Below are 20,834 nucleotides of genomic sequence, written 5' to 3'. Positions count from 1 at the left end.
GACCAGCCTGCTGAGGCTTGGATGGAGTCCCACGCTCAGCCCTGCCCCATAAAGGGGAGTTACTACTCCAGCAGCACGTTCTTGATTAGCGCCTTCCAGGATAGCACGTGTCAGAGAAACAGCTACAGAGCCCTTCTCCCATCCAGTGCATCCAGCTCTGGGCTCGGCGTGCCCATCATCACCTCAGTGGTGTTGAAAGTAATTGGAGATTAGACATCTCCACGCCCTTGGAAATTTACCTCCTGCTAAAGTGACTGCAAACCTCTGTGTCCTTGGAATGCTCTGAGTTGTGTTCTGGTAATCTAAGGGGGCACTGAGTGAGAGGTAAGCCCCTCAAACACCTTGCAAACTCCAGTGTCCTGGTACTCATAGGGATGTGTGAAGATGGTGGTGAACTGGCAGAGTTACAAAAGTGGGTCAACTCACCTGTTAAGTATTCTGGGTCAGGTACTAAGAAGCAAATAAGCTCTTTTACGTTGCCTAAATTACAAGTGGGTAAACTTCGTGTACTGGCATTTATCCCTGACTACCCTGCTAAAGGAATGCGCTCCAAAATGGCCCATGCTGAAGAGAACACAGTCAAGTGCTTTTGGTGGAGGAAACTAAGTCAGCAGCACCCAAATGGTCTGGTGTTAATGGATTTAATGCTTCCCCTCCTCTACCTGGTGCAGTAACTTTTCTCTAGGGACAAAGCTTAAGAAAAAAATCAGCCAAGCCCTTGTGTAGCTTGTGGTTTGGCTTCCTGCCTGCTCTGCCCTTCAAGCAGGAAATTCTCAAAGGAAAGGGAGTGCTTTGTGAAGCTAGCTTAAGACTCTGCCACTTCTCTTTTAGTCAGAACTTAGCACTAGGTCATCTGGAACTCCTGGAAGCTGACCAGACAGACTGATGGCGCCTACAGAAGACATTTAAGCAACTTCTCTACCTTGATCATTTTCCCTCATCTTTTGTCCTTTACGTCCTTGATTGCTGTTATTCAGTCCTGAGATAATACACTCCTGATATCACTGAGATGGGAGAGACAAGCAAGGAGGAAGAGATCAAAGGAAAGAGAAGAAAGAGAAGATGCCAAAGGCAGAAGAAGAAAGAGGGAAGATGCCAAACACTTCCTTGATTTACCTACTTTACATACCCGGCACACAAAGTTTCAGAAATTCTTAATATACTTAATTTCCAGAGTTCTGGGCTTGCCACGTAATCACCAGACAGCAGAAGACTGTCAGCAGGGGCCATGGGCATCCTCTTTCCACCAGCAGAGGAAGTAGTTTGAAAGCTGGATCCAGAAAGCCCAGGAGGCCCTTGGCACCTCTGAGCGTTGGCTGGACTTGAAAAGAAACCCGGCAGCTCAAGCTGGGAAAACAGTGCGGCTAAAACATCTTTCTGCTTCCCTCTGCCGGCCAGATAGCAGAAGTACCAATGTAATTCCTGCAAATCAGGGAAGGGTCAGGGTGAAGAACAGCAAAAGATAAGAGGGGTCATCTTGCGCTATCACTACGCAAGCATTAACTCAACTGATTTCTTTGAATTTGCTCCTGAATTTCAGAAGAAATGCAATGTACGTGTGTCCTGGGGAGCTCAAGAAGACTGGAAATGGGACCAGGGCCAAATATGGGTGGGTGACAGATGGGGAGATGGCACAGAGGAGGGTGCTGTATGTGGAGTAATTTCAAGGTTTAAACCAATAATACTGCTGTACCGTTTTTCTCATCCTGTTATCAGTTGTGATTACAAAGTTAATTTAACAACCTTGATCTAAACTTAGTTGCTATTCCTGTTACAAAACAGGACCATTATGAGTTGCAAAAAAAATTCAAAACAAAAACATAAACTTCAAACATTTTTGTTACTCACTTGGTTATACTGAAAGCTTTTTGATTGAGAATTAAAGCTCTCTTTTTCTGAGTCTGAGATTACTTTTCTATGGTATTTATAAGGGCTGGAGGAAATCTTGAAACCTAAAAGGAACAGCAAATGATAACAAAATTCTGAATATGGAGATACAGGAAACATGTAACTACAACTCCAGCTCTCATTTGAAATAGGATGTGTAAGTTAAAGACAAATCTAACATTAATGCAGTATTCAAGTCAAGAAATCAGCAGTTGTTTCTGCATTTAATTTTCCTGTTTTATTTAAGAAGCAAAGGGGAAAAAAGCACTTTGAAGCACAACTGTTGATGAATGGGCTTTAAGGGTGACTCAGTGCTGTTACATCGCTTTTGCGGATTGTCCTCATTTACTGAGTCAGGCATCTTCACAACTCCCTTCACTGGGCTGACCCTCTCTAAATTAAAAATCTGAAGAGAGATGCTGAGTGCCCAGCTCCTGACGAACTCGGACACTAAGCTGCCCGGTGCCACTCACGAAGCACTGCATTTTGCAGGCCTGGAATGAACCGCTTTGTCTTGGCACTCCTGTTGGCTGCCAAGAAATGGTGAGGTGGAAGTTACTACTGTTTTTCAAATTGCATAGTCTCGCACAGACATATCATGACAAAAACACTGATACCTCATCTAATCAAGCTCTGGCGTTAGTTAACTACCAGTCACAGAGCTGCACTAGTGCTGCAGTAGGAAAGTGTTGGTATAAGGTCACTGAAAATACAAGTGTGCTTCTGAACAAGGACAGTACAGGTCTTAAGACGAGCTCTGCAATTAGAGAGGTTAGTGGAGGGAGGAAGTCTGGGTAATTGCCAGGGAGAGGGCTCTTATGGAGGTGGTGTAACGGATGAAGAGGTCAGTGCTTTAAGGGAGCAAATAGCAAACTTTCACTGCTTTGCAAAACACGCAGCAACTGGAAGGTTATGATCTGATGAACCTTATTCCCTTGTGCTGGTTTGTCCCCAAGGAGAGCAATTTTGGGCCTGAAACAGCTCTAAATGTCAGTGGATATAAGTTGTTTCAGATGGCACTTCCAATTGGTTGGTTTCATTAATGAACCCTTGCTGTGCTTTGAAGGAAAAACCTTTGCGTGCTTGGGGTTTTCCTTCTTCAGCTGTGAAACAACGGTTTAAATGGCTTAAAGTGCAGTTCCTGTTATGGCCGTACATGATTACCGAGCAGTGCTTTTCTGCTTGACGTGCCCCGTGCTCAGAACATCCGTAAGTACCTGCGGAAAGGCAGGTGTCCATGTCACAGAGCTACTGCACATCCAGCGTAACCACTCTGTGTAGCCTCACCATTCTGTTTCTAAAACAACTCAGTCAGAACCACTGACGTGCTGCAGACAGACAGAGCCTGGAAGGGCCGGGTTGGTTTTCTGCAGAGATCTAACGGGTCGGCCGTAACCTTTGTTTTCTCCATTCAACGAACCGCTCTCAGCGACAGCTGCCCGCTCACAGGACGATAGTTCGGGGGCCGGGAAGGACCGGTAGGGAAGCAGCGGCCTGAGGGAAGGCCCTCTTCGTAACTACCGGAAGCAACGCGAAGGCCCCGCCCCGGTGATGGCGCGGTGCACGCTGGGAATGGCAGGTACCGGACCGGGTGAGACAGGCGCGCGCCGGGGGTGTCCCTCGCTGCCCCCGGTGAGGCGGTCAGGCGCGGCCTGTACCTACTGGTAACTGCCCGTGCGTCTCGGGAGGCTCCGGCCCTCGGCGGTACCGACGGCTGAGGGAACGCGTACACCTGGTTGCCGAGACGACGGCCCACCCGGCTCTCCTCCAATCACTGCGCCTGTTACTTTGCGCCCTCCGGCAAGCGCCCAATCACAGGCGAGCTCTTAGAGCCGCCGTGCGCGCAGTCGGGTAAGGTGGGTCGTAGGCAATTGCTTGCGCATGCGCCTTAAGTATGCGCCCGCCCCGCTCGACAGGAGCGGCGGAACCCGGCACCTTCTTCCCGCCCGCCTCCTCGGAGCCCTGCGCCCCAGGCGGGCTCGGCCCATTGGCTGGGCAAGACCTCACCCCCGCCCGGCAGCCAATCCCCGCCGGCAGCCGCGGCCCGGCCCCAGATTGACAGGTCTGGCGACAAATGGGAGGGCCCGGACAGGACCGGACGGCGGGGCTCGGCCGGGAGCTGAAGTTGTGGTGCGAGGGCCCGGGCCATGGGGACAGGGCGGGCGGCGGGCGCGGGCCGCTCCCGGAGGGGGCAGGTGAGTGCGCGGGGCCGCTGGGGGAGGCCGCCGCCGCCTCTGTCCCCTCGGTGCGGCGGGTATTCCGGAGGGATTTTGATGGGGAACTAAACCGCCGCTGGGGTCCGGCTGCGGATCTTGGCTGGGCAGGGCGGCCGGAGGCGGGGAGGGTGTCCGGGGGCACCCTCTACCCTCAGCCGGGCTCCGCTCTGCCCGGACAGGGGTTCCTCACGATGGTGGGGGCTTTGACCCCCTTCTCCCCTCACGACGGGGTGTTTCTGCCCTTTCGCGGCCAGGCTGCTGTGCTGTCCCCGTGCCCCCGACGCTGGGACAGCCTGTGAGTTAAAGTAGTCCCTCACAGGCCGAGGTTGGCCAAGAGAGTTCGGGGGCCTGTGCACGGGATGGGTCCTGCTACCTCGGGATGTGACCCACAGGCCAGTTGTCCAGGGTCTGAGTCCAGGGGGTGCTCAGCCTGCACCAGTTCGGGTGGTCTTTGAGTGGAACGACGGGGACATGTCAGTTGTGAGGCTGACACTCCCGCGGGGTCTGTCCCCCAGCACCCCCCCCTCTGTACAGAGGGGTCTTTCCACCAGCGCCCCTTCTCAGGGTTGCTGATGCTCCTTGAGGTCCCTGGTGGAAGGAGCCATCGCGGCGTGCGGGGCCTTCAGACCGGTTTGCTGTGTGCGGTGCTTTCCAGACACCTATTACGAGTCTGCCCCTGAGGAATTTAGCTTCCAAACTCTGCTCACAGCAGTTACACCGGCGTGACCTCAGTTTACGTGAAGAGCAGCACTGTCATCCCCAGCACGTGGGGATGGCGTGACTAATGCAATGCCGCCTCCCGAGCGGGCAGTAGAGAAATGAAAAGCAGGGCTTGGAGGACTTCAGAGACTCTTTTTGATAAGAGCTTTCCAAATGGCAAGGCCTGATGTTAAATGCCAACTGAATATGTCACCCTTGGGGCCAAGCCAGTTTGCCGGCTCTTGTAAAGCAAGGTCTGTGTTCTGTTTTTGAGACTTTGTAAGAAGGCATTTAAAAATCTATTTTCTCTGCTGATGTGTGCAGCTTTTGGGTTGATCCCAGGGAGTTTTCTGTGGCCTATCCTTCAGCAGGATTTCATTGCAGGTTTTGGACTATTGAGTTCATTTGACCTAACTCTATTTTTTTTCCTTAGTATCACCTTGGAGGAATATAACCTTGCTGCCACACTGACTGGCTGGAAATATTGGCTTATCTACACTTCTGCCTGCGGTGCCTACCCTATCTCGGTGTAGTCTGGCGGAGGAAGAAAAGCAGCAGAAGGGCTACAGAGAAATTTTTTTGTGCTTCACTGAAGTAATTGTTGCTTCTCCAAGGAAAACAGGATGGATGGGAAGAAGTGGTACCGAGTCCCAGATAAGGCGGTTCCAGCAGAGTCCAAATCTCTTCTCTAAAGAGAAGTTCCAGCATCAAAGAGGCTGAAAAGCAAACACTCCAACCAACCAACCAAAATGGAAGGAGGCAACAGTCCAAATCTCCAACTTCAGCAGCTCCCATTGGCCACAGCGGCAGTTTCTGTGCAGCCACACACCGACTCCTTTTCTTACAAGGTCAGATTTCTACCCCAGTCTGTCCCTAGAAGGCCCTAACTATTCAAGTAAGCTGATAATACCGCTGTATTTTGGTTATTTTTTTGCAGAAAGTGCTCTGTCTTTGTATTTAGCCATGCCCGGAGGCCCTGGTGTATTATATAGTGTGTATATAAACTGTGAGAGAAAGGAGGAGAAATTCTGTGTCCTGAAGAAAGGACTAACAGTTAAAAGATGTGGATGTCTAAAGGTGGTTAGGTGCAATAAATTCTGTTAGGCACCTTTTCAGACTAATCCGTACATCAGTAACTGAGATCAGATGTTCTGGTCTGCTGTATAGAAGTGTTTGAACTTCAGGTGGGTCAGTCCACAGTCACGCAGAGCCTGCAGCTGAGGTAGGACATGATGCTGTAGTTCCTCCCTATTCTCCAACTGGGAACGGAGCTGTTCCCAAATCAATTTCCTCTGAATCCCTGATTCTGAAGGTGCTCGGAGAATCCCAGCAAGAAGGGTTTTTTTTTCACCGGAAAAAGTACTTTTCCTGAGAATGCAGTCCTAGGGGTGTTGTAAAAGTTGACCGGAGTGGGGTTGGCTTGCAGACTTTCACAGCCCAGAAGCCAGTCCCAAACCTGTGCTGCCCTTAGAGGCTTTTGAGCTGAGGCACCATCTCCTCTGTGTTTCTAAACTGAAGTCCAGTTGCTGAACCAGTAAACTCTGCTGGCTACATCTGTGATCACACAGTGACATTCTTCTGCCAGCTTTACTGTTTGTTGTGGGAAGGTCTCTCAAGTAGTTTTGAATTAAGCTGCTTAGGTGAATCTTATTTTCGTACATCCTGATAAAGAGATTTTTGTTCTGCTGATAAGAACTTGAAATCTTAAATTCTTCACCTTACTATTGATGAGAAAAATCAAGAATAGTATATTTACTGTTAAGGGAGGAACAGGAATGTGAGCTTGGTTGTCCCAAATCACTCACATCAAGTACTCCGCTCTATCTTGGAGACCTGCACTGAAATGAAAGTGCTAATGACATCTAATGAGATTTAGATAGTTGTTGGAAGAACACAAATGCTAAATGGCCTGGCTTAGCCTCAGGCTCTTCTGTTCACTCCTTATGTTTCCTTTGTGACTCAGCCTGCTTTACATCTTCTTTCTATTTCAAATTCTGTCTTCAGACCGTGAGAATTATTGCTGAGCTGGGGGTGTTAATGTAGAAGGGGTTGTGAGCTTCCTGGGAGTTGCTACCAGTTGCTTATTACTTTGGAATAACTTCGTATATTTCGTATAAATTCGTATAAAAAGCAGCACAAAATCTGTGATAATTGGGCTATCTCATCAAATGGGCTCAATTACCTACAGAACCAACAGATGTTATAAATGGAGAAGAGCATAATAGTTCTTAAGATGTGACCCACAGAACGCGGAGGATCCTGATCCATACTCTGCTGAATTCCAGGGCAGCAAGCACGCTCATGAAAAGAGTTTTTCAAAGGGAAGAATGAGTGAATGGGTTGTGTTTAGCTTTATCTTCTTCTCTGAGAAGCTGCAAAGAACGCAAATATATGCACACTAATTCAAGTCTCTTGTAGAAAGTGTCTGTTAAGGAAGGGTTATCTTTCACCTGAGTTTCACAGATTTGGAACGTAGCTACCGGGAACTTGCCTGAATTGCCCTAGCTCACGTAGGAAAGGAGGAAGATAAACAGAGTTTTATTGTCAGGTGATCTAGGAACTGTTTTTAAAAGTCTGCTCTCTTCCAGATTATGCAAAAAGCTCCAACTTCCTTCAGGGTCCAGTGGCCAAATTTAATATCTGTGTGTTTGCTTTGTTTTTACAGGAGAACTTGATTGGTGCATTACTAGCTATTTTTGGGCATCTTGTTATCAGTATTGCCCTCAACCTCCAGGTGAGTATCATGAAGCAAATATTGATCCTGCCTCAAGTATCCTGCATTAAAAAGCATCAAGCACGCCAAGGGCTCTTTGCCTTTATTTTCTTTTCTAGAAATACAGTCACATCCGGCTGGCAGGTTCCAAAGACCCCCGAGCCTACTTCAAAACCAAGACATGGTGGTGTGGACTGTTTCTGCTAGTGCTGGGCGAACTGGGAGTGTTTTCCTCTTACGCCTTTGCTCCTCTTTCACTGATTGTGCCGCTCAGTGCGGTGTCTGTCATAGGTAAGGGGGAAAGAGGCAACAGCCATACGAGTCGGAGTGCGTTCCAGTCTCAGATTGCTAATGGTAATTCAATGATTCTCTCTCCTTTTTTTTTTTTTTATAGCTAGTGCAATCATAGGAATTATATTTATTAAAGAAAAATGGAAGCCCAAGGATTTTTTGAGTAAGTTCCGCAGTTCCTTTTCATTTTTCCTCTCTGTTTACAAGCCCTTCAACACGTAGCATGCCCTCTCAAGAATCATAATTAGAGGGATGGCAAGATGTCCATTAGCTATGGTACCTCTTTGAAGAAATGTGTCATCTCATCCACTGTTTGTTAAAAATGGATCTTTTTTTTTTTTTTGAGTTGTTTCTGACTTGTGCAAAATCATCTGAATTTCACGGGTTTTAGAAATATCTGCAAATGGTGTTTGCAGGATTTGAGAATCATGGTTCTCTGGGCTGAAGCTGCAGCCTAAGGCCTTGACTCTGCACTAGTGTAGGCACAACTGAATCAGCTGAATTTTGTACATGTGAAGTGTTTGCAGAACTGGGGCATTCATTCTTTCAGTTCCTAGGAGATGAGCTGTGGGCAGTGCCAGGCAGGATAAGCCCTAGATACAGAACTTGAAGCTCCTGTTTGTTTAGCAGATGCTACCTGGTATGAGCTTTTTTTCTCAACTCACAGCACACACATCGCCTAGGGTTTATTTGGTTCTAATATTTTCAAAGTGGGGCCCGAAGGGCAGAGGCGTGAGTCATTCAGAGGAATGTGCATGATGTCATTAATGATCACTGTGCATGTGTGATATTAATTCCATGCATCCACACTAACCCACTAACTTTGTCCTCTCTTCTTTTTTTTTTTTTTTTTTTTTCTTTTGTCCTTTGGTTGCCGAAGGGCGCTATGTTTTGTCCTTTGTAGGCTGTGGTTTGGCAATTGTTGGAACTTATCTGCTGATAACATTTGGACCTAATAGTCATGAGAAGATGACAGGAGAAAATATCACTAGGCATTTAGTGAGCTGGCCATTTCTGCTCTATATGGTAAGATGGCCCATAAAATGTGGGATAGTTTTCTGCTCTATGCCTGACTGGGAGTTTCATTTCAAGCATTATTTTTCCTTATGGTTACTAGCAATATTCCTTCTACTTGCTAATGAACCTATGCCAGCTTTTCCTGGTGTCAGTTCCACATTGCATATGGACACGTGCATGCACAATATGCAACTCTCCCATTCCTTCCCTGAATCATTCTGTTAGGACTTAAATATCTTTAACTCAGAAGTTCTAAAATAGCTCGCTCTCTCCCTGACCTGTCAGTTCCAGCCTGTGGCAGTATTTACTGATGGCAGCTGAGAGCAGCTGATCCAGAGGTGTCCAAATACTGTGTTTGCATCTGGACTTTTTCTAGACTGACCTTCTCTGGAGCCATCAATCTCTTATTGAACATCTTATGAAATGTATTGGTTTTTAGTGGAGATAAGTTAGACTGCTAAATAAGAGGTGTGCTGCTGGGATCACTTAAAGAACCTCATTACAGAAAGCGGGCTGAAATTTCTGATCTGAATATTCAGTCAGGATTATTTGATTATTTGCTTTACCATGAATGTAATGTCAAAGGTGTCCCATGTTTCCTGTTCTGCAAGAAGCTATTGAATATCTCATCTAATTAGAATCTAAGATCATGCTAAATTTGATCTATAATTTTGTGGGATCCTCATTTTCCCTTGGTTTACTGTATTGTGTAATTCTAATGTTTGACTGGTTCAGAATCCCATTTACTGCCAACACCCTATACCATGCATTTTTAATATTCTTATTTCTACCTTTTGTAGCTTGTGGAGATCATCGTATTCTGCCTGCTACTCTATTTTTACAAGGAGAAAAATGCAAACTACATTGTAGTTATTCTTCTGCTGGTAGCTTTGCTGGGTAAGTTGATATGGACCTGTAAGATCATCTAAGTCTGGGTTATAACAGTAAACTACAGGAAACTGAGGCATCTGTGGCTGCTGGGGAATTATATTGACCTAATTAATGTCAGAAAATGTACCATTCTACTTCAGGAATGTTACGAAAAAATTAGATAAAGCTAATACCTTGTGGTGATGTTTAGGATCTTTGCAAATGACCTTTGAACAATTAAGACTTATTTCCCATATGGACAAATAATCTGCCAAATACAGAAAGTGCAAGCTCTTTATTAGTATTCTTAATTTTAATCTGTGCATGCAAGGCATGGTACAATATCTTATTTATTCAATGGATAAGGAAGGCTCATTCAGTGGATGAAAAAGAGGATTTGACCTATGAGAGTCTTCTTGGCTCTGGGAAGATTTGCTGTGTGGCTGAAGAAATGATAAATACTCTGCTGGTGCCAGTATTTCCCCATTTAAATTGGGAGAGCCTCTGGGTGTGGGGTCAAATGATGCTTTTGATATCCTCGTTGCCTTCAGTGGGATCCTCCAGTGACTTTGGAAAGGCCAGGATTTCACTTGTGCCGTTCTCCACGTTAATCTGCTTTTTTTAAGAAACTGTGATCAATTGAACTTTAAAAAAAGGTGAATAACAGCAAGGCAGTGACGCAGTCTGACGTGCTGTTGAATCTATGTCACAGTCCTCAATTTTTGCTATTTATGCAACTTCAGTCACTGCAGTTGTCTTGTCTTTTTCTTTTTTTTGAACTGTTTGGAGTTTGATGCCTCACCGCTGCCTCAGAGGCTGTGTGAATCATAGACAAAGCAACTATCCTAATTCTGAATGGTGCTGATTTCCATTTCAAGAAATGGAAATGAAGGAGGCTCTTTCTGATTCTTGTTTTGAAAACTTGCTTAGCTTTATTAACCAAGCTACAGCTGAGTCTCGGTAAACATTTGCAGGTTCCATGACTGTTGTGACTGTGAAGGCTGTGGCAGGAATGATTGTTGTCTCCATACAAGGAAACCTGCAGCTCGACTACCCTATATTTTATATCATGTTGGTGTGCATGATTGCTACAGCGATCTTTCAAGCAACGTAAGACACTCACTCTATTTTTTGTCTATATTTGTGCTAGTTTCAGTGGGTCAGTAATTAGTGGGCTGTTTGTTATCCATTCCAAGAATGCTGTTTAAATTTTAGAAGAAGAATTATCCATTCTGTTCTGTGACCTGTCCTTAAATCCGTGTCACAGGAGCCTGGGATAGTGGTGTTCTTTACTTTTCCGTGTAGTGACACTGCCAAGTAGTTTTAATCCCAAATTTGTACATCATTCAAGTATTTGGAAAACAATGTTAGGAATGAAATGGTGGCAAATCAAATACAGCGTCTGTGTAGTGGCTAAAACCAAAGTGCAGAATCAGTGTTGTCAATGATATGTCTATTTTTAATTTTTTTTCATTTGTACTTGTAATAACGTAAAAAGCCAGTAGCAGCAAGGATAAAAAGCCATTCAAAATGTGAATGACATTCCGGCCCTAAGGTCAGTGGCAGTAATTTTACCCCTTTTTGTCAGTATATCCACAAGGCTTACTCTTCTGTCATTTATATTAATTCCAAAGGATGCTGCTGCAGGTTTAATGAGAGAGAGAATAACGTTTCTTAACTTTATGCCTCACTTTTGAGAGGTGTTTCCATAAAGGAGGAGACCTACACTAGTCCGTGATAACTGCTATACAATTTGAGCATCCTTCCCAAATCAACCCCTGTTGTCTGTCATTGTATTGCAGATTTTTAGCTCAAGCCTCACAGCTGTATGACTCATCTCAGATTGCCAGCATCGGCTATATCCTGTCCACAACGGCAGCAATCACAGCAGGTAATAGCGCACGAAACAGTGTGTTGGTCCTTTCTAAAAGAAGGGCAAAAGATTTTTGGAAAATAATCCTCACTTACAGGTGAGGAAGGTTGAATACTCAGCAAGATGATGACTTGTATTTTCTTGTCATCTCTCTTCTGCAGCTGGCTTCGTTCCCTTTTTTCTTTCAAAAAATGTGAATTATCCCATTAGACTGTGTTAAAATTTTCTGTTAAGTTCTGTCATTTTGTTTAAAGTGCATGGGAACTTAGAGACTGGTTTGGGACTGTATTACTCATACCATGTTAGCGTGTAGAAGAGGGTGATGTATGCTCTTAGATGTGCAACTTGAATACACAGCTAAAATTTCTCCTGGTGTAACTTTATCCAGATTTTGTTAAAATGTATGTGATAGAGTGTATGAACGTGTTTGTTTCCTCTGTACGAAGGTATTACAGTTCTCTTCCCGATAGTCTTGTTTGCATTGTATCTAGAATGCAGCTGCTCACAGCTTTATAGGCACTTTCCTTTCTGAGCAGTTTACTCCAATTTCAGCCCTTGCCCGCATGGGAAAAGCTTTGTCTGCGTGAACAAAGATGAGTATTTTCAACCCCTTGCGCTTCAAACCCGATGAGCAGCCTTTTTTAAGGTTTTGTTCTTGTTAGACATATGAGCAAAACTGGGGAAAAAGAAAACCAATTAAAGAAACAAAACGCACAACCCCACACTGTTGACAGTGATGGATACTACCTGTGTAAATAATAATGCTCTTCGAGGTATATAAGGGTGATAGCTTCACCCGTAAATTACACATTGCCTTTTAATGCTCTTCTTCAATGTCATGAGAGAGTATGTCCTACTCTTTAGCTAATGTTTGTTTCCCGTCATGTTCCAAGCCATATGCTGCTCTCAGATTCATCAGCTTAATTACCTTACTTCAATTAGAAATGTAAAGAGTAGGAGCCAGAATCCTGTCCTGTTGACATCCAGGACACTTGTCATCTTCTAGGTTTGAGCTGTATATACTTGTTTGGGGTCAAGAGTTTGTATCCTGTTGTAGTTAGAGAGATCCGATTTGGTTTGTCACTCAGACTTCAGAAATACAGTCTCTCTTGTTTATACGGTAACCACTGCCATGTGGTGAGAATTTGGCTCAGGCTTTATTAGCAATATTTCCTGTAATAGTTCCAGCAATATTTCCTTCACAGCCCCTTACCCCAAGGTGGAAATATTTGTACCAGTTGCTGTGCTGCTGTACAGATTTACTTGCACCTCTGTTAGTTACACCAGTACAACTATCTTGGTAGAGAAATTCTAAAAGGTTTGTCAATAAATTGCGTTAAAGTGGAAATTAGGCCACCTTTTTCTATTTTAAGATCACTAAAAAACCAAAGGTACAGACTATTAAAAACAGGAATCTCACATGATTTGGTTGCTGGAGGGACTGGTGCTGAAGATGCAGCATTAATTGCTCATGTAAGCTGGGAAGAAAAATGTCATGTATTATTTCCTTTTCAAGGAGCAACTTTTTACTTGGACTTCACCGGTGAAGATGTTCTCCATATATGTATGTTTGCACTTGGGTAAGTGTTTAAAACTGGAAAGTATTTTTTCATATGACTAAAATTTTAAAAATACCTATCTGTCTCTCCATATATATATTATCTCCCTACATTCTTGGAGAGGAGGACAAACTGAAAGCAACTTTTCTCTGTAAGACAATGGCCCATAGAGCTCAGTGTCTTGTCTGAGTGATGCTGGATGCTCTAGAGGAATTGTGTAACGCTAGGTTATGCGTAATTCTACAATATTAAACACTAAATGGATGTCAAAGCATATGTGCTGGTTTTCAAGCTAACTGCCCATGAATCTAGAAGAATTGCAGAATAACCAAAAGAAGCCATCTCTAGGGATATTTCAGGTTTTGCTCCAAGCCTTCACTGAACTGTGACTGGATTTCTGGAGTCCTGTTTCTTACGGCATGGCCACTCACACGATGCAGATATGATCAGTAAAACATTTGCTGTGTAACTCAGTAGTTAGTCCTAGTACAGTGTCTTGATGTGATTAGCTCTCTGTAATCAGGGGACATTCTGCAATGTCTTTCAGAAAGACAGGGAAAAAAAACAATTGGGAGATTAATGTTATGAACTGCGCCTTTCTCTGTCAACATACTGTAAAAATCAAGATCGACAGTTATTAGTTTGTTTACCTGTGGGAAACCTTCCAAAGGTCAGGCTGCTAAATCCTGGAATTTCATCAAAGAAAACCAACTTTTGATATGCTTCCTTTCCCCTTTAGTTAGTTGAGGTTAATTCATTAATTAATCTGAAAACTTTTCCCTGCATTTTGATAAAGAAAAGGTGAAACTGTTCTCATTGCTAGGTGGATTTCAGTACTGTTAAAGAGGGTTATTCAGCTGAGACAGCTCTCTGTAATTCTCACTTCACAGCACTTTCGCTTCTGGTTCTGAATTCTTTATGGTGCTCCTTGATAGGCACTCACAAGAAGCCACGTGCAGTATTACCTCCTCTTGCTTTTCAGTTATCTCAGTAGATCTTGTCTTCTCCCTCAGGTGCCTCATAGCATTTCTAGGTGTCTTCCTGATCACAAGAAATAGGAAGAAATCTGTACCATTTGAACCTTACATATCAATGGATGCTATGCCAGGTAACAGTAAAACTACAGTGGTTTATCACTCTTTCTCCTTTAAGGGTTGGATTTCACAGTGAAAGCTCAAGCTTTAGGCTCTGTTAAGTATCCGGATATATCAGGCAGCTGTGTGTTTTTTCTAGTTTTTCCTTCTCTTGTTTGTGCCTTGTGAGGGGTTCACGCGTGTTTTGCAAGGAGCAGAGAAGAGGTGATGTGCCACTTGGATGCCACTTATGCTGGGTCCTCTGCCACCGTGGGGAGGTCACATTTTGTCAGAACAGCCTTGTCCAGTTGGCTGCTACCTGGGAAGATGAACTAGTTTTGAGCATATTCTTGGGACTGGGCTTGGTCTTTATCCAACAGGAAGAACTGATTATTGGGGAGGACTAAGGTGTGCTGCAAGAGGTGGAGGCCAGGGAAGTACAGCTAAACTCTCTTTTTGGTGAGCTGTATAAAAGATATGCAGCACTTGATAAATAACTGACTGCCATCCCTCATTCACTTGAAGCTTATTTCTCCATTAGTTGCGTTAGTGCTAAGCAGAAAAACATTATGGCCTTCATTTAACGCTCAAGGAACTCTGAGATGTTAGGGTTTGCTGATTTAACAGAGTGCAGGAAGAATGCACTTTTGTTCCTAAGCATTTAATCTCTGTCTTTGCTCTTTTCAGGCATGCAGAACATGCACGATAAAGGGATTGCAGTTCAGCCTGACCTCAAAGCTTCTTTTTCCTACGGTGCCCTAGAGAACAATGACAACATGCCAGAAATTTATACTCCAGCTACATTGCCGATCGTGCAGGAGCAACATGGTTCCAAAGGAGTTTCTGCTCCACCGTACCGGGTGCTGGAGCACAGCAAAAAGGAGTGAGTGACCTTTAAGGAACTGATTTGAATCGTCAGAAGTATGACCTTTATTTATTTACCCATTAAAATACAAGCAAGTGTAAAGCCAACCTTGATATAGTTTAAAGCTCGTCTCAAACTTAACTTTCAAGGCTGATTATTAAAATAAACAATCTTCTGTAGTTGTGAAGTTGAAAGCATTCGTCTTAGAAGTAAATCCCAGTTCTCCGTTGAAGGCTGCTGTCTGGAAGCGTGAAATGGTGAGGGCAGTATCAGGGCAGTATGAAACCGATGAGATAGCAGATGCTGGGAAAACACAGAGCTGTGGGAAGAGAAGTGACTGTGCAATTTTTAGTCCTGCTGGGAGTGGGTTTATCTCCAAATAGAAGTTTTCAGGAGTTGCTCACAGAGAAAGGAGGGCAGGATTTAATCTTTCATATATAGAGACTGTGACGGATTTCCAGAGAAGTTGTAAATGCTCACGTCTCTAGCGTAACCACCAAACTACCTTAACATGGCAATAAAATGTCATTGTTTTCAGCACGAATACTGAAACTTACTGTGTCTTTAGAGCAGCATATTTGGTTACAGTAAGCAAGCTACTTTATTCCTTCAAAACATGAATCTTGGGCACTTCCTGTACCATTTTCTCTGACTGGTGTTGAACGTATGCACTGAGTATGTGAACTGGTTTTATAGCACCACTAGATTTTATGGCAGCTTAGAACAAAGATCACTTGCCCGTTTTCTGGTCTCATAGCAGGAGCTTCAAGTTGGGTTAAATGGTGCAGAGGGAACACTGTAAAGTACGAGAACAAGAAGAAAGGAGAATAGTACCGTGGCTGGTATCTGGTGGGAATTTTTTTGTAGTTCTTGATGAGGCCCTAATTCTCTTATCACTTTTATTTTCTTTCTGGTTTGGGCAGGATTTCCAGCTTTGTTTAGTGGTCTTAAATGCTTAAAGGTGTCAACATTCCTTAGTTACAAAGCTCAGTCTAGGTGTTGTAGTAGGCTGGACTCCCCCTCCTTTTTTTTTTTTTTTCTTTAAATAAAGCAAAAAAGGGTATTGGTGAATGACCTCAGAAGAAAAAAGCAGCATACACAGTTCAGCATTCAGTGAGGACTGTGAGAATAATGGTGCATTGTGTACTCATGATATAAATATCTTTCCAGCTTCCAAGAGATGGCTAGAAGCTGATATGAAGGGAGAATAGACACAAGGCGGGGGGGGGAACCTGTCAAGTGGAAAGGACAAAGTACCACATTTATTGGCATATGCAAGTTACACTGGCACTCTGAGATCACCATCTTCTCTAAAAGCACTTGTTTTGCTGGGAAGCAGAATTTTACGTCTGTTTGGTGTGTCTTGGACTGTATGCATAGTGGAGTGTCTCCATGACCTTAGAAGACTTTATTTGAAACAAATAGTTTGTGTTCCGTGCATTCTGAAGTGGTTACTCTGACACCAAAGGATTTGGGAGGATCTTGGACTTGAAACAGTGGCTTTCTGCATTTTTTTTTTTTTTTTTTTTTAAATTGACTTATGGCCAGTTTCTGTTCCCACTACCAAAAATTCCCAAGAACTCCACTGACTTGTATATAGTTATTCCAGATTTTTGCTATTGTATATGACAACAGAACCATTCTTTTGCATATGTTTGCTTTGCCAGCTCTGAATACTAATTTAATTTGCAAATATTTGAGACTGCTTTGACATTTTTGTGCAGCTAGAAAAATTATAACCTTCCCCCTCCCGTGAAGCATAGATGCCTAGCGTCTGTACGTGTACCTATATGTGAAGTTTCTTCACCAACTTGGCATGTCTGACAATTCAGATCTTATCAGTGGCGTCCCGTACACTACAGCTTATGAAACCTCAAGAAATAACAGCTTTTCTTTTGGCCTCAATACTTTTTGTGTTTAAGTAAGATAACAATGTTAATGGGCTAATACTGCCAGAACATTAATCTTGTCGGAGTTGCAGTGACACTGATTTACTACCTCTGGCTTTGTATCCTCAGTAATCAATTGCTTGTGAATTTATGTGCAGCTTTTGTTCATTAACAATACAAAATAAAGTAGTACAGGGGAGGCTGAATGGGAAGGGAACAAGAATACTGGCTTTTCTTATCTCTTCCCTTTTAATCAATGAGGCGGTAGCTGTTTTGACCTATTAGTTCTGAAACCACAGAAACATACTGTTTTAAAACAAGCTGTGCTAAACCATGCATAGCTGCAAACTCTACCTTTTACATGGCAATATTCTCTGTTTAATTATTTTATACCACAGCAACGTCTGTAATAACTAATCAGAAGCACATAAATGTTTTGCTGTTGATTTCTACTATTAGAACGGTCCTATGTGTAACAGAACGTAGTTTTCTTGGTTCTTAGTTTTTCGGTGGTATTTAAAAACTCCAGTTGACCGGTGTGCAGACTTCGTAGCCAGTAAATGGCTGGTTAGATTTTTTTCTCCTCATCTTGGGACCTGACATCATGAGAGACAGAGAGAGAGTGCTTTGCCAGGGGGAAAGAACCACTCTGAAGTGGAGCCCCTGGCTGTATTTCTCTCTTGTGGGCTGTGCTCTGCCCTAATTCAGGGATTTTTTTGCAGTAAGATGCCCAGATTCTCCACAGCCCTGCGGCCTGAGCACTGACTGACTCCTGGCCTGACCTCCCTCTCTGCCAGAGATCCCTCAGTTGTCAACACGTGGCTGTCTTCTGCTCTGGGTGAAATTTCTTCCAGCCATAACCTGAGCTTTTGTAATAGTGTGCTATTTTGGCCCTTTTCTTTCAAAGACTCTAAAGGCAAGAGTCTTGCTCTAAAGCTTTATATAACCATGTTTTATTTACACAGTCTGCAAGCGTTTAAATAATTCTACTTAATAATGACAGTTCCCTTTACCTGCAGCGAGACTTGCTTTTGGAAACTTCCTGACAAAGGCCTCCAAGGGAGGTGATGTCTGTTTCAGCAGCACATAAATCACAGTATTTTTGATTACTCCATTGTGCCACAGCAGTAGAGCCTGAGGTGTTCCTTGGGCTACAGGCCTCAACTCAATGCACTGATATCGTAAGGGTTGCATTTTTGCCAGTCTTTGTTAGCCACCGTAAGCACGGCATCGCACTGCCAGACTGCACCTTGCTCCTGCTTGCTGCCTATGTTCAATACTTGAATTTTAAAATGTGGTTGGTTATTTTTTTATTTATTTTATGCAGTCCCCCCCTTTCTTGCTCTTTCCCTCAAGCTTGCAAAAGATTTTATTTTCTGCTCTTCAGCACAGTCTTACAGCTGCCGTCTCTTGTTGCTGAGAAGGCAGGAACAGGGGCCACTAGGAGCCAAACATCTGTTTAAACTGACCATAGGACTTCTGCGCCCTTTCTAACAGCAGGAGGGTATAGCTCAGGATTGAAATAAACTCCTTACCTCCCTTCTAGTTCAGAGCTTACAAGCTGAAAACAGGAAACTATTTGTACCCTCCAGTCTCTACTTTTTACAGAATAGTTGTTGGCCTGAGGTGACAATGGCCATGCCCAAGACTGCAGCAAACATTTAGAACTAAACAGCACATGAAGAGTGAAAGGAGAGGAGCCCCATGCCACGTTCTAGTCCTTCTTGCAGCATGAAAAATAATCTGTTGGTGTACAGCACACTTTAAGATGTGTATGTCAAAGCTTCGCTTTAACCAGGGCTGATCCCAAGGGAGACAGGGCACTGAAAACAGCAGGGTGCACTTGGATTTCCAAATGTGCGGAGTTTTTCAGCATCGAGAGCTGAAAAAGAATGCACAAAAATCAGCTGACTGCTGTCTCCTTTACTAAACTGGTAGAATAGCTCTTTGACTCTCCATCTCCTAGCTTCTTTATCAAATGTGAACTGACATCTATTGCCTCCACGCTGTGTGGCTTTTCAATGCACCAGAGCACTTAATACGTTCTCAGTGTATAACTTACATGTAACTTAATGCTGTGGAATACAGCTCCTCTGTTGGCTGAATGTACAAAATGATCTGCCTACAATGTTCTCTTGTTCACATTAAAATGTGTAAATAAATCAAGCTTTACAGTATTGGACTATAAGGATAACTGCTTAATTTTTCATAAGCAATGTTGCATGTCTATTTAATTCTATTTGTCTTTTAGGTGAGACCTTTGGAAATGAAACTTAATAAAAGATCGTGGTAAAAACCTATATAATTCTGGCCTGCTCCATCCTCTTGGTATAGCTTTTATTGGCCATAAATACCTTAAGAGAAGTTAAGACAATTTAGTTTACTACCGTAAGTACCATGTACATTCAAAGAACTGTCTTTTTTAGCAGGATACTTTTAAATGAAATGCAGATTGCAACAGCTGATGTTTGGGGCTGCAGCATTACTAATGCTTGCAATTTTACATGAGTCTCCAAGTATTTGGTGTCAGCTTTAGGAACCATGCAATTTTCTTTAAAGTCTTAAGTTTTACAGGGCTTTAAAAAAATACATCATTATTTCGGAGAAGAGCTTGAAAATGTGATCCAAGTATAGCCTAAAGGAGTCAGGGGGGACACGCACACAAGATGAACCAAATCACAAACCCAAAAGCATTATATTATTGGTGGCCTGACTCATGATTTTTGCGTGCCTGCCAACTCAATACTGAAATTGAGACAACAGCGTGCTTCTCTGAGACAGCAAAGACCTCTAATACTAGTCGGGAACGCTCCGCTGTAGGAGATGCCATCCTTCAGATACAGGATATCATGTCTTTGATTGCAGGAGTAGACAGCTTAAGGGCATTTCCTAACAATGCCATTAAGAGATACAGACGGTCATAAATTTAGAATACTGGCAGTGTAGCTTAATCGAATGCTTGCCAACCTAATTAACGCTCACCATATGGGTTTTAGTCCAAGGGGATAAGCAGAAGATAACCCTCAGGATACTCTTAATTAAATGTATCTCTTGGGGTCTCAAACCACAAATGGAAAAAAAAGAAAAAAAAACAAGAAAAGAGCAGCCTTATCCACTTTGGTGTTAAAGCTGCACTTCATACAAGTCCCTGGACGCAACTATTAAAACTGTCTAGCGCTTTCTTGAATGCTTGCAGAAGCAGCATAATTAAACCCCAGAGTTTCTGATAAATGTGGTAATACTTTGTTAACATACATCATTTAAGGGTTAGCACGTTGTATCAGAGACAACTGTGTTACGTGCTAATATAAAGGGGTGGCAATCAAGCCAGATGTTAGGATTACAAAAATGCATGCTACAAAAGAAGTGTTATTACAAAAGACAGTATTTAAAAATGCCCCTGAAATGGACATAAATGTTGGGAGTTTGTGGTATTAAAGCAGAATATATTGCTGGCCAGGGAGGAAGAACATAGTATTGGATTAATAAAGCACGAGTGCAGCAAGGAAAGGCTAAGGTAATTGATCCTAACCAATTGCTGCCTAAATTTGCACTGCATCTAAATTGCAGAATCCCTTATCTGGACACGTAAGAGTGGTCTTACCTTTCTAAAAGTGAATTCTGCTATGCCCTGGTTTCTTACGAGGGAAGGGTCTGCACTGTGGACAAATTACAAGCCTGGTAAAGAAGACCAGCTTCGTATCGCTTTCTGCCTTTTTTCTGTACGTGAACTTCAGAAGAAAACATTTCAACCATAGAAATTTCAGTATTTATGTCAAAAATCCTAACTGTCTTCTGGCTTTCCAAGGACAAAGCTGTTTAACTGTTTGTGTCAAGGACATTCAAGAGAGTTTTGTGTGCATTTTGTGGGAAACGGAAAAC

The 20,834-nt window shown here is 43.4% G+C and overlaps 1 protein-coding gene across 3 annotated transcripts; it reads left to right on the top strand.

Annotated features, from left to right (window-relative positions):
* Positions 1–3,978: 3,978 nt before the first annotated feature.
* Positions 3,979–15,605, top strand: NIPAL3 (NIPA like domain containing 3). Of its 3 annotated transcripts, none has more exons than XM_074161883.1 (12): positions 3,979–4,082; positions 5,236–5,650; positions 7,468–7,536; positions 7,635–7,806; positions 7,910–7,969; positions 8,687–8,832; positions 9,624–9,720; positions 10,668–10,803; positions 11,496–11,584; positions 13,083–13,146; positions 14,139–14,233; positions 14,886–15,605. In XM_074161883.1, the coding sequence occupies exons 2-12, from the start codon at positions 5,552–5,554 to the stop codon at positions 15,083–15,085; spliced, it is 1,227 nt and encodes a 408-aa protein (XP_074017984.1). In that variant the 5' UTR covers positions 3,979–4,082; positions 5,236–5,551; the 3' UTR covers positions 15,086–15,605. The 3 variants fall into 3 exon arrangements, with proteins under 3 accessions (XP_074017984.1, XP_074017985.1, XP_074017986.1); XM_074161884.1 differs by having other exon boundaries at positions 3,993–4,082; positions 8,711–8,832; XM_074161885.1 differs by lacking the exon at positions 3,979–4,082 and having other exon boundaries at positions 5,552–5,617.
* Positions 15,606–20,834: the final 5,229 nt, after the last annotated feature.

Source organism: Numenius arquata, chromosome 21 (assembly GCF_964106895.1).
Source record: "Numenius arquata chromosome 21, bNumArq3.hap1.1, whole genome shotgun sequence".
Classification (NCBI taxonomy): Eukaryota; Metazoa; Chordata; class Aves; order Charadriiformes; family Scolopacidae; genus Numenius; species Numenius arquata.
This window is presented reverse-complemented; position numbering and strand designations above follow the sequence as displayed.

Bases quoted from the DNA above. Each gene is read 5' to 3' on its own strand.
- NIPAL3 (XM_074161883.1), top strand. From the start codon at position 5,552: ATGGAAGGAGGCAACAGTCCAAATCTCCAACTTCAGCAGCTCCCATTG. The intron at 8,833-9,623 runs GTAAGATGGCCC...TACCTTTTGTAG, and splicing joins GGCCATTTCTGCTCTATATG to CTTGTGGAGATCATCGTATT. The intron at 11,585-13,082 runs GTAATAGCGCAC...TTCCTTTTCAAG, and splicing joins AACGGCAGCAATCACAGCAG to GAGCAACTTTTTACTTGGAC.